The sequence below is a fragment of the Podarcis pityusensis genome (genome assembly GCF_964106645.2).
Source record: "Podarcis pityusensis genome assembly, chromosome: 5".
Classification (NCBI taxonomy): Eukaryota; Metazoa; Chordata; class Lepidosauria; order Squamata; family Lacertidae; genus Podarcis; species Podarcis pityusensis.
In genome coordinates this window covers 95,898,204-95,912,080 of record NC_138032.1, presented here as the reverse complement: position 1 = coordinate 95,912,080, position 13,877 = coordinate 95,898,204, and the positions used below count along the sequence as shown (strand labels likewise).

General features: G+C 41.7%; 1 protein-coding gene across 6 annotated transcripts in view; it reads left to right on the top strand.

Annotated features, from left to right (window-relative positions):
• The window catches only part of SCUBE1 (signal peptide, CUB domain and EGF like domain containing 1), a 202,310-nt gene extending 190,467 nt beyond the window's left edge, over window positions 1-11,843 (top strand). For all 6 annotated transcript variants that reach the window (XM_081005449.1, XM_081005448.1, XM_081005447.1 and 3 more), the window contains 6 exons: window positions 194-361; window positions 1,434-1,595; window positions 2,655-2,852; window positions 4,071-4,223; window positions 6,949-7,028; window positions 7,276-11,843. In XM_081005449.1, the coding sequence (XP_080861575.1) occupies window positions 194-361; window positions 1,434-1,595; window positions 2,655-2,852; window positions 4,071-4,223; window positions 6,949-7,028; window positions 7,276-7,428 (914 nt within the window). In that variant the 3' untranslated portion in view covers window positions 7,429-11,843. The remainder of the gene's footprint in view (window positions 1-193; window positions 362-1,433; window positions 1,596-2,654; window positions 2,853-4,070; window positions 4,224-6,948; window positions 7,029-7,275) is intronic.
• Window positions 11,844-13,877: the final 2,034 nt, after the last annotated feature.

The following is a 13,877-nucleotide window of genomic DNA, read 5'->3' as shown; positions in this document are numbered from 1 at the left end:
TAAGCAGAGAGTGACTGGCGCTGCTGATCTCTCATCTGAGAGCTTCGACTAGTCCCGTAATCCTAAAGGACCACTTCCAGTTTACACCAAAAAAAGAGCAGGCAAAACTTTCGTTTCTAAATGTTTCTGATAAAAAAATATTTTTGCATTTCCGTAGAGAGGTAATAACACAGTAGAACTTCTCAATTTCTAGGGCAGTGTTCTCCTGGATATTTTTCTTCTGATGGCTTTAAACCTTGTAGACTATGTCCCCTGGGCACATATCAGTCTGAACCAGGAAGGACCCTCTGTTTTCCGTGTGGCGGGGGACTGGTGACAAAATACGAAGGCGCAATGTCGTTTCAGGACTGTGAAACAAAAGGTATGTTTTAAAGTTGACATAGGCAGCTGGGTTTCTGGGAGCTCAGTCTGCCCCTCTTGAGCTTCTCATCCTAAATATAGCCATTTCCCCGGACTTTATCTTCCATTCATGCCCAGGATTTGGTCAAAATGCTTTTTAGACCCTCTTTCCCATTGTATACACAAACAGATGTTATTTGAGGGTTTTGCCCTAATGCCACCTGGCATTTTTTTTTTCCACACTACCATTTTTAATTTATTTTCCTCCAACTAATCCCTCTCAAAATCTAACATATTAAAGTACATGTAAAATATTACTCCTGTCACTATATATATATATATATATATATAATATTTATTATTTTTAAAAATCCTCTGTGTAACCTTTTGTGGTGAATGAAACTGCTGCCTTTATCGCTTACCTTCCTCAGCCACCAATCATTCCTGGTAAAATCTCTGTTTTCTCTGTAACAGCCGGTTAACCTGTAGGCATAAGACAAGATTTTATTTTCAAGTTGAAGGAAACTTATTTACAACAATAAATTAGCAGACTGGATATTAAAACTCAGTGTGCTGGATAGTAAACAGGCATTGTTCAGTGCTTGCTTACAAGTTATTATATCTTTGAGGCAGTATCTTCCCTCCTGAGCTAGTTTACTTCCCTAAGCAATACTATTATCAGGTTGCCCTTATCTTAACTCCTCCACAGCAACTCTATAAAAGCAGCAGCCAAAAAAATGGGTCAACAGAAGTAAGAAGACTAAAACTTTTAGTTCAGATGGATTCATAAGAAATGCAAGGAGTTTGTCAAAATGGCACCTGCAGTTCCACTTGCCTTGTGTCCAGGTGTCATTTTGGTTTGTTCCTCCCTGCGCTCACTGCCAGCAGCTAACCAGGAAACTCTTCTTGCAAATGATGCTGTGACTTAAGGTGATGCAGGGGGAACTCAAATGGTTCTGCTGTTTTTGACAAGACCCCTCTGCTCCTTATATGCAGCATGTAGTCCTACCCTAACATGTCTAGTGCATCATCCATTCTTTGTGTCTTCACCTGTAATATATTGAAAAAATATAACATGCCTTTATACTACACAGTTCATTGTTCTCCTGGCCACTACTACAACTCTACAACCCACAGATGTATCAGATGTCCTGTTGGAACTTATCAGCCTGAATTTGGTCAGAACTATTGCATCACCTGCCCTGGAAATACTAGCACTGATTTTGATGGCTCTACTAATATTACACACTGCAAAAGTAAGTCATATTTCCTTGTGAACAGCTGCAGTCTATAAACTGCCAGTGCTTAAGCCTGGTCATATAGTCATAGTCTGTCTGGAAGATTTTGATTTTGATTTGATTTTTTTATTTTTTTTACAGTCTGGTGACAAACTAATCACACATACCATATTTTTCGCTCTATAAGACGCACCAGACCATAAGACGCACCTAGTTTTTGGAGGAGGAAAACAAGAAAAAAAATATTCTGAATCTCAGAAGCCAGAACAGCAAGAGGGATCGCTACGCAGTGAAATCAGCAATCCCTCTTGCTGTTCTGGCTTCTGGGATAGCTGCGCAGCCTGCATGCACTCCATAAGACGCACACACATTTCCCCTTACTTTTTAGGAGGGAAAAAGTGAGTCTTATAGAGCAAAAAATACGGTAATTTAGGAAACCTGAAAGTCTGCTTTTTTGGAACTGCCCCTACATGACAGCGACAAAACACAGAATTTAAACAGATCCCTAGTTTCAACCAATCTGCATATCTGGTCAGAAATTAGCTTTATTGGAAGGCACTGAGGAATGGTCTCCAACCCCTTCAGAGTAGACTGCTGGCACATCTCAAGGCAACTTCGCCCCATAAATCCCCCTTGCTGCCCTTTGATGGCAGTCTGAAGGACCCAATTTAGCCTGATGGATGGCACTTGTGGGCCCCTAGTCTGAAGCCTGGAGTGTTTAAAACTGAAACATTGCAGTCCTCTTTGTGCATACGTGTGGATTACCTGTCTATATATCTATATCTGGACACAGAAAGATAAAGGCTTTCAGATGATAGCATAGGCAGATTTGTACTTTTGAGATCCAGATCACAAAGTCACTCAGATAAGTTGCTGTAGTTGTTGTTATTGTTCATAATCATTTATGAGGAACTTCTTGATATGCAAAGTGAGTTACGATCTTCGTCTTTTTCATTCTCAGAGCAGGCTTATGAGGTAGGTTATAAAAATTCCCATTTTAAAAATAGGACATTGAAAAATTAATTAGGCAGCTCACAGAGTCCATAGCTCAGTTTCTTACCATTCCTTCCCCTGTAGATCGACAGTGTGGTGGAGAACTCGGGGACTACACTGGCTACATTGAGTCTCCCAATTACCCGGGAGATTACCCAGCAAATGTTGAATGTATTTGGAATATAAGCCCACCCCCAAAGAGGCGGATTCTCATAGTGGTCCCTGAGATATTTCTTCCTATTGAAGACGAGTGTGGTGATGTTTTAGTAATGAGGAAAAGTGGTAAGTTGTTCTGCTGTCCTAGAAAAGGCATGAAAACACGTACAGTCATACCTTGGTTTTTGAATAGCTTAGTTCTCAAACGTTTTGGCTCTTGAACACCTCAAACTCGGAAGTGAGTGTTCCAGTTTGTGAACTATTTTTAGAAGCCAAACGTCCAGCGGGGGCTTCCGCGGCTTCCAATTGGCTGCAGGAGCTTCCTGCAGCCAATCAGAAGCCGCGCTTTGGTTTTCAAACGTTTTGGAAGTCAAACGGACTTCCAGAACGGATTCCGTTCGACTTCCAAGGTACAACTCTAGTGAGAATGTACATTCATAACTAAGCCAGAAGTGAACTGAACCTATTTCAGTTCTACATGGTGGCTACTTGCAACTTGGTTGCACTGACTACATGGAGAGCTGGCGCTGATATTTGCTATTTAAACTCAGTAAATTCTGCAGACAGGAAATTGGAGTATGCAGTCGAGAATGTTATTTAAACTACATACTCTTACACAGTTATATTTTAAAATGGCAGCTGCTCCTGATTTCTATTCCAACGGAGTGTTCCCTGGAACTGTTTCTTGCCACATTACCTCCATGAGAACTTTTCAGATTGAACTATCGGTTACAAATTTCCCTGCTAATTCATAGCATTTCAGCCATGTACTAAGCATAGCATTACCATTGCCCAACCCCAGCTCCAAATGGATCCCCAAAGAGGGGCATGTAAAATTGTCTGTCAGTTGAGCAATTGGCATGCGCATTGGGGGCGGGGGGGGGGGATGTGCTTGGGGCCTGACCATCTACTGCAACAGGAGACTGTTCTGTATGGGTTGAGCATATTCATTATTGCTGTCATCTGGTCTTATGTGTACCAGTGCCTTTGGCCTACCATCAGATCTACAACCTTCATCAGCTTCAGGGTGGCAGGCTGTGGGTTAGAGAGCTAATCTCTAATTGGGGAAGGGTCTTAGCTCAGTGACAGTGAACGTGTCTATATGAAGAAAGTCCAAGGTTCAGTCTCCAACACATCCAGCCAAAATGATCTCAAGGAGGAGAGCTGGGAGAGACCTCAGAGCTGCTACCAGTTGGAGCTAATGGTACTGGTGGAAAGACCCAAAGGTCTCAAATGGTACAAGGCAGATTCACGTGTTCCTCTACTGAAAATTGTACCGTTTGGAATGCCTGGTGTTTAACCCTTTCCCAAAAAATCTGCTATATGTTTGTTTTTCTTTTGCAGCTTCACCCACATCTATTACTACATATGAAACTTGCCAGACCTATGAAAGACCGATAGCATTCACCTCCAGGTCACGAAAGTTGTGGATTCAGTTCAAATCAAATGAAGGAAACAGTGGCAAAGGATTCCAAGTCCCCTATGTAACATATGATGGTGAGGCTTCTGCCCTTTCTCATCTCTGCAATACATGCAGGAAAGTAGTACAGAGGATAAAAATTAATCTCATATTTTCGGGGGCTTTCCTCTGCTGTTTAAACATATTGCTGGCCAAACATTTTTTTCCTTTCTGATTTGTTCCAGTATTTTTCAGCAATTGTATTTATTTTTCTTTATTCATTTGTTTTTATTATAGTTAATTATTTTCCATGCTGCTATATACATACCTTATTTTTCACCCCATAGAACGCACCGCCCCATAGGACGCACCTAGTTTTTTTGGTGGGGAAATAAAGGAAAAAAATGTTATTTCCCCCCCAGGCACGGGGGAAGCCTGAGCTTCCCCCGACCCCAGCCCCCAGAACAGGCTGCCGCCCCAAGCCTTGCGCGCCCGGCGGGACCTCCCGCCGGGCGCACGAGGCTTGCCGACATCTGTCCGAAGCACGGGGTGTGCTACGCAACGTGCCCCGTGCTTCGGGCTGCAGGCTGCTGCCCACAAGCCTTGCGTGCCCGGCGGGACCTCCCGCCGGGCACGCGAGGCTTGCAGATAGCTTCCTGAAGCCTGGAGAGCGAGAGGGGTTGGTGTGCACCGACGCCTCTCGCTCTCCAGGCTTCAGCAAAGGCTGCATTTGCCCCATAGGACGCACACACATTTCCCCTTCATTTTTGGAGGGGGAAAAGTTCGTCCTATAGGGCGAAAAATACGGTAATTATTTAATAAAGGTATAAGTATATCTTCTTCTAACAACTGAAAACCTTTCAGCTACTTTTGTTTTGGTTAAGTTGTTATTGTATGAATTGATTGGATTCAATGGTTTTAGGTCTGCATTGGAATGATTTCATACCTTTTAATAGTGAAGTCATAAATTCTAATAGCAAGCAAATGAAATTCAACACATTGGCTCAATTTACATAGAAACATGCCCCCCCCCCCCTCTTTATATATATACAAAACGTTGGGTGGAAACTTGAGAATACCTTTCTGGTGGTTTCTCCCAGGGTTAAGAACTCCTTGCCAAAGAAGACCCAACTAGACTCATCTCTGATTATTTTTTATAGCACACAAATACATTTTCAGTTAGACATGCCTTTGGCCCATAAGCTGATTTGTAAATATGTAATGATTGTTGTTTTTTATTGATGTTTTACCTGTCTTGGTTTTTTAAACTTTGTGTTGTATTGTACTTTAGAATCATAGAATTGTAGCGTTGGAAGGGATCACAAGGGTCATCTAGTCCAACCCCCTGCAGTGCAGGAATCTTTTTCTCAACATGGGGCTCGAACCCACAATCCTGAAATTAAGAGTCTCATGCTGACTGAACTATCCCAGCCACTTAAATTGTAGTTAGCCACCTTGAACAGCATTTGGTGGAAAGGCAGAATATAAAATTAACAAATAATAAATAAATGATCTGGATAAATCTCATTGGTCCTTTTTTTCATATAACACCAAACCACTGTTTATTATTATGGGATTGAGTTTCAGGTTCATGTACTCCTCTTTCTCCTTTGGCACAGCTACAAAGATGAGACCGAAAGCTAATCAGAGATTCCCATTATGTTTGAAGTAGGAGAATTCTGATTAAACTATGGTTTGTTAACAAGGCCAATCATAAACAATGCTTCGATCCTAGCTTTGTTGAACAAGCCCAACTTTACCTGGTTTCCCTGATTTGGACATGATGAGGAAATTGAAAGCATTCGACCTCCTCCTTGTGACTGTGACAGAACTGGTTTGCAAAATATGCTTCAATATAAACTTCATTTAAACATAACACTAACCACATTTAATCCCAAAAAAGGAAAACAGAGAAGCTTGCACAAAAGAGGAGATTTTGACCTATAACTTTGATTTTCTGAGTTGACCCACAACCTTGCATACACGTTTTCTCTCTTCCCCCAACCTCCTTATGCTCTCATTGAACTGGACCAGGGGTCTGCAACCCGCGGCTCCGGAGCCGCATGTGGCTCTTTTACACCTTTGCCGCGGCTCCGGGGCAGATACTAGCGAGGGGAGGAGGCGCATTGTGCGCCCCGACACTCCCCACTGTGGCGGGCGCTGTACTGGCTGTGACGTCGCATGGGGGCGGTGCGTGCGTTAGTCGCACGCACCGTCCCGACGTCACCTTCCCGCCCGCCCGCTACATTGTAAAGGGCATGTACGCTGGTCACTGCATTGAAAGGGGGCATGTACGCTGGTCACTGTTTTGAAGGGGAGTGAAGAACACACACACACAAAAAAGGTAACTTGTTAATTTAACGTTTATTTCTATGAGGAGGAGTAATTCTGAGGGGTCAAACAAAGAAATAATTTTAAAAAGTGACAAAAAAGTTATTTTTATAATGACGAGTTTTGCGGCTCCCTTTTTTTTTTTTCTTCGGAAACGGGTCCAAGTGGCTCTTTTTGTCTTAAAGGTTGCAGACCCCTGGACTGGACAATTATGTGAGTATATAAAAAGGTTGGTCTATTATTTCCCTTACCCACCAGCTAATATGCTTTGCCTCGTGTCCAACGTGTTTAGGTTGAGTTGAACCAAATAAGGAGGCTTGATCAGGAGACACAATTTAGTTCAGGATAATAAGATAGTCTGACTGGTATATAAAACCTTCTGTGAACTTGAGCTGAGCGCTGCTCACTAGTCCCTGGACCCTAGAGACTTTCTGTCAGGTTATCTGGTAGTAAAAAGTTGCTAACTTGTTCTTCTTGCTGCTTGCTTTTCAGAGGATTATCAACAGTTAATTGAAGACATTGTTAGAGATGGACGTCTATATGCATCAGAAAATCATCAAGAAATTTTAAAAGTTAGTAACCTTTTCTTTAAATTGCAATGTCCAAGCTGCTATTTTTCTTTCATTGTTGAGCTCTAACGCTGTGCATAAGTGATTGCACTACTCCTAAAAAGCAGAATCTTGAAGCCAGAAGCAATTTCTAAAGGGGAAGTACAAAATGGCAGTGTGCTCAGCAGAGGGCGCCATGCAAAATATACATTTGCTTTCTCTTTCTTTTTCTCTGTCCCTGCTTGCTATCTCTGTCTCTTGTCTCCCACAGGACAAGAAACTGATCAAAGCGCTTTTTGATGTATTGGCACATCCACAAAACTATTTCAAGTACACAGCGCAAGAATCAAAGGAGATGTTTCCAAGATCATTTATAAAGCTACTGAGATCAAAAGTTTCCAGATTTCTACGACCATACAAATAGATTCCTAGTGCTTTTCAAAAGAAAAAATTGTTCTGTTGCGTTCCTGTCAAATATTGTATTGTCTTCAACAGTAGGAACATTTTTGCTATTTTGAAGACTCATTGGCAGTCTTTATCTTAAATTGTATATTGAAGAATAACTATAATGTTTTATAATCTCCAATATTTTGAATGGGATTTTTTTTTTACTTCAAAGAAGAAATCATTTTGGATTCCAGAATACACCCAGTTGAAGATCCAAATTTATTCCTGCACTAGTTTATTCTTGAAAAGCATTTGTTTTAGAGAACGTATCTCTACACCTTTTCTAGAAGAGAAAAATGATTTCTTCTAAGCAAGGAAGGAACCTGGTCAAAGAAACTACCTGCAAAGAAGAGTTACGATATAAAGGAGTGTGTAGTATAAACTAATACTTGGACTTTGAATTGCACTTGAACTTTATATGTGAGATTTTATGGGGGAAATCTAAATTTCATTGTTTCCCATTGGTGGTTGTGGAGACTTTGTTCTAGGTATAAACCAAAAAATACAAAGAAGGGCAGGGGTAAAATTGGTGAGTTTATTATTCTAATATTTTGTTGGCCCTGTCACAATATTTCAAAAGTCTACTAGTGTCTAATCCTGCAGATACAATTATGGAATTGTAGATAATTTGGTTTCACCAATGTTTTTTACAATAGGATGGAAGAGACTCGGGGGGGGGGGGATAGCCAGTTTTCTTGCCCTTAATCTAAATAGGTACACTACTTCTGTCTGAGGGTACTTTAGGATTGCTGTCTGAAGGTGATGTAAATACCGTTCACATCATAGAATTGTATCCAGCTAAGTCATACTCTGAATTAACCCATTGAAAATAATGACTCTGACTAACTCAAAACCATTCCTTTCAGTGGATATAGTCTGAGCTTGACTTAGTTCGATACAACCCAGCCTCTCCCCACCCACCCACACTGTGGGTCTCAATCCAGAGATCTTCTTGTACATGGTGGCAGCCCTGACGGTGAGGAAGGCTGTGGGAAAGGGATCTCTGCCAGTGGCACTTTCACCTTCCACGGTCAGCAGTGATTCAGTTGCAGGATTGGGGCCAGGTTACCAGATTGTGGCTTTGCTGTTGATCCACAGTAAGTTTCCCAAATTTGGAGTAATCTTGACATCTTATGATAAGAGACTTTGATGTAGTCAGAGCAGAAAATGCTGGTTTGGGGGTGAACCTATAAAATAGGTAGAAGTTGTTACTTTGTTGTTTCCGATATGCTGAATCCATCAATTGCTGGCTCATAAACCTTGGTCCGTTTTATCTTAATTCCGTGTGGCCGGCCTGCTGTTTTCCTATGTATGCATTACTTGATTATGACCGCTTTAGAGAGCAGGCCCCCAGTAGTACACCTCTTACCAATGTTTGTATTGACAAGTGTTTCAAAAGAAATATTACAGACTGCACTGCATTTTTTAAAAAAATGATTTATCCACATACATGTATCATAAACATGGAAAAGCAAAGAAAAAAACTACTTGCAACCTCATTTTTCATCACCCAAATTGCAGTGTTTAATGGACAGAAACAATCCTCTTGCATCACTTTGTCCCCCGTCCCCAATTCTTGCCGTGCTGTGCCTACCACCTGTCAGATTATTGAAAGAGTTGTGGTCAGTGGGGAAGGACGGTGCCATAGTCTCCCTGCAACGGCATCATGACAGTGGAGTGGCAAAGCAGTGGGCCATTGGTGCTGTGCAGGACCATTCCGTTGGCTCCGTTGGTGCACAAGCGCAGCGCTGACTCTTAACTCTTCCCACCAGCCCCCTTTGGTTGAGAGGTTTTTGCCTTTCTCCCAGTAGGCAGCCTGTGCTTGCTAGGCGTTACACACAGCTGTTTGCCACAACTTGTGCAGAAATGGCATTGAGTAGGATCAAAACATAATGGGTGGGGTGGAGGCATGCCTGTCCTCAGCCTGAGCTTGGCAGGGCCTGTTGCCTCTCATCCCAGGTTGTCAGGCCGGACCCAGCTCTGCTGGTCAGCTCCCATAGCGTTCCCCAACCAAGCAAGCTGGGACGGTGCGTCGGGCTTAAGATCGGAAGTCTTCGGGGCTAACAGATCCCCACCCAGTGCCACGTCAACCGCACTTGCCTTGGGAGTCAATAGAAAGCTGTGGCCTGGCTTTACCAACACATGAGTCCCGCGTGTTGCATACCCGCTCTGATGGCCTCGGAGGCTTCCACAGTGCGCCTGCCATGTGACTGGGTCCAACTTACTGTCTTAAGAGGATTGTCTTTGGGGGTTATTTTCTTTTCTTTTGATTCAATATATTGCCTCAGGTTTGAGAGTGTGGTTTTTCATGTGTTTATCTTCCTCTGTCCTGGTTGGTGTGCAGTTTGTGTGTATCTATGTCTGTGTCCTGAGTTTTCCCGATCAGGGATGCGGGTGGCACTGTGGGTTAAACCACAGAGCCTAGGACTTGCTAATCAGAAGGTTGCCGGTTCGAATCCCCGCGATGGGGTGAGCTCCCGTTGCTCGGTCCCTGCTCCTGCCAACCTAGCAGTTCGAAAGCACGTCAAAGTGCAAGTAGATAAATAGGTACCACTCCGGCGGGAAGGTAAACGGCGTTTCCGTGCGCTGCTCTGGTTCGCCAGAAGCGGCTTAGTCCTGCTGGCCACATGACCCGGAAGCTGTACGCCGGCTCCCTTGGCCAGTAAAGAGAGATGAGCGCCGCAACCCCAGAGTCGGCCACGACTGGACCTAATGGTCAGGGGTCCCTTTACCTTTATCTTTTCTTCTCCTTAGAGCCACAGCTACTTACTTAGTGCTCAAATCTACTTCCCTCTTCTATGGGCTGGATTAGGAAAGGTTGCAGACCTCCAGAGGCTACTTCCCTTGTTCAAATGTTGTTGTCTAATTTTCCACATTTCTGATTCTCCACCTCCCACATCAAAGGTTTTGAATGGCTTAATGAGCATTTCTGTTCAGGGTGCATGACAAAGATGACCAGAGGCAGGGTTTGTTTTGGTTATGGCATCTCCACATTGGAATGCTTGCATGCTCCCAGTCTGATTTTTCATTTTATTTTTTGGTGTTGGAGAAAGTTTGTGGGGGTTTTTTAATTTGCCAGAGTATTTCATCATGCTGTTTTAACTCCTATTTTCTGGTTCTGCCCACTTTTATTGCTGGTTGCTGCTGTTCATGTGTTTATCTTGTTTTACTATTGAACTTTTTGTTGTATAGATTTATTTTCTTGATTGACACCCCCCCCCCGAGACTTCTGCTGAAGGCGGCTTATACATTTCCTAAATAAACAGAAACAAACAAGTAATCCTTCTTTCAACACTTATTCTGTATCTGAAGTCTCCATCCGTGCACTCAGCAGTCTGAAACAGGCAGCAAGCGTGTGCCTGCCTCCCAGATATACATAAATATTGGAAAGTTATCTGGGTAAACTACCTCTCCCGTTATATGATATAGCTGCTAGCCTGTTGTGAATAATACGATTTCTTCTCCTTTATGTTCAACATTGTACTGGAGTCTGTAATATATTGCTTTTGAAAGATTGCTTAAAAAGAAAAGAGATGGGCAAGCATCATTGTATCTCAGGCTTGTGCCTGGAAGCAAATACAGTCAAGGAACTATATATAACAACAGAAAGATTATTGCCCAAAGGCTGTAAGGCAGCACTTAAAACATTTGTAATCAGGGCATCAAAAGTATATAGAATCAACACAAAGAAATAAACCTTTACTTCTACCAGTTTTCAATGTATACTTCTCTCATGTCTTGAATAACGTCAAAGGAATCAGATGAATAGTTGTTTCTTGTCTGAATAAGAACATTAAGTTTCAAATAGTAATGAGAAGACCATAGATTACTTGTCAGTTTGGGGGCTATGAAAATACCTTTGGAGTTTAATTTAATTGTTGCAGTCCTTGTTGCTTACATGTGTTTCCAGTTGGCTTCCAGTTTTCTTTTATATACATAGCCTTAGTCCTCAGCTCTGTTGACCTGATGTCTCACAATGTTTTTGCGTCTTTCTTTTTTCCTTTTCGGATGCGAATGAAATGGCCAAGTCTTTGGCCCAATCCATCCATTCCCATGGCACACTGGAGGGAGCAGGCTGCTGGGTGCAAATGACTTCTTATGTGAGCTGGATGGGAGCACCTTGTGCACCTAAGCTGACAGCATGTCTGGAGCTACCCTTCCTCCACCTTCCTCTGCCTCTCCTCCAGGACAGCCTCAGCATCCTCATCTGCTAGAGCCTGACTTACAGGTGGCTCCTTTTTACATGATGAACGTAGCTCCCTACCTTTGCTTCACTTCCACCGACCTGCCACCTGCCATTTTGTGGGGGAAACTTGAGTGCCATAATTCCCTAATCTCTATCCCATCCCTCTGGTTACCAAGACAGCTCAATAGTTTTGGAAAGGAAATGTGCAATAAATATTTTTTAAAAAAATGCTATCACAAATTTACCAATTTAGACAGCCTGTTGCCATTTGCGTTTTTGAAAACAACAACAAACCCAAACAGTGAGGTAGCATATCAGCTCAGGGGTCCATCATAACAAAACAGTTTAACAGAGTTTTGATTTGATTTTTTTAAACGTTCCATTGATTCACCACCTGTTCTTTAATAATGAATTCATAAAATTTAATTACATGGGTACATTATAAAGCTTTAATACAGGTGCCTTTTGGAGATACTGATATACATGTGAGAGATTACCATTAAATACACCACAGAAACCAGCAGTTCCTCGTTACAAGGGAAAGCCATCTGACTCTTTTATAATTCTCAGGCTCACTGATTAAAATTTGCCCTCATGAATGAGAATCCATGCCAGTAACAGTGTATGAACCAGGACATTGCCTGGGCATATAATTCAGAAATCATGGTATGGGAGAAAAATGGTCCTGTTCACACCGCTGTTAATAATAGTAAAAATAATAATAATTCATTTGTTAGCTATCTGCACAAGCTTCTCAAGACAGTGTACAGTAAAAAATAGTAAAATAATAACAATGTAGGTGTATTTTAAAAAAAACAATACAACATAGACAGCTGTGCCCTCCCCACCCAGCTAGAAGAACCTCTCTGATGTTAGGATGCAGAAAGAAATTTCTGGTTCTTAACCCTCTTATGTTATTTTCGCAAAAATTCTTACTCTATATAACTTTGTCGTTGTCACAAATACATGCAGCCCTGGAAATAGTTATATTGGATAAATGAAATAGCGGGTGGGTGCGCGCACACACACACAATGCATTTTTACAAATTACAACTTGCAGATAAAAATCGTAGCTTATATCTAAATAGAAAATATACCTGGATCTTATTTAAAGAGCAAGCTGTGTTTATGGTTTCACTGATTTGTAGAGAACAATTAGAAATTAATTTGTGGAGACCTCATAAAAAGCCCTAACAAGTTGGTTGCTAAATTTGCAAATATTGGATTACAATGCAGCTATGCTAAGCACTTGAAAGTCCCATTGTTTATTGTGGATTAGGCACATATGTAGCTCTCTCATTTAAAACAATAGGACAAAGCATTTATTTTTGCTTGAATCGTGCCCATTTTTTAAAAGTGAAACCTGTAGCGCTTAATTTTTCAGCTTCGCCTTCCTTCCACTCTGCACTTATTGCTATCTTTTAAAAATATTGTTGTGATTATTTATTAAATTTGTATACCCCCCTTCAGCCAATGATAACAGGGCAGTTCACAACACAAAAATACAAAACAAGAACACAAAATACATAATAAACCAAAAGCAGAAGCAAACCAATAACCCCCTTCCCACAAACACATTTCAAAGACCATAGGTTGTTAATGAGCCCAAGGCCACGTTATAGAGAAATGTTTTCATCTGGCTCCTAAAATTATGTAGCGAAGGCGCCAGGCAAGCCTCCCTGGGGAGAGCATCTCACAGACCGGGAGCCACCGCAGAAAAGGCCCATTCTTGTGTCGCCACCCTCTGGAGCTCTCATGGAGGAGGCAAACAAAGAAGGGTGAAGTCAACTACTGCTTGTTTTGTTAATTGTCAAGTCCTGCTATCGGGAAACAGTTAATTGATTAGCAGACTTGGAAGCTGGAAGTCAGTTGATATCCATACTCACAGATTTTTCTGCACACTAAAAATTGTGGGTTTGTGCATAGAAAGCTATATGAAATAACAATTTAAGTCATTTTTAAATATGCTTTCATCCTACACATTCATCCTGATTATTATTGCTTCTGTTGGTTTTTCAGAACAAATCCAGCTGTTATTTCAGAAGCTAACACCTGCCATCACTCTTTTAATGCAGCCATGGAAATCATTGCCATAAATACTGGTGGTAGATACAATTCTAAATGAGAACTTTCAGGATAGTTTTTTTTCTTAATCTATATAATGGAGTTTCACCCTAATTTCTGCAACAATTGTGCATCAAATTTTTCCCTCGCCGACATTCCTACACCACTACAGTCAG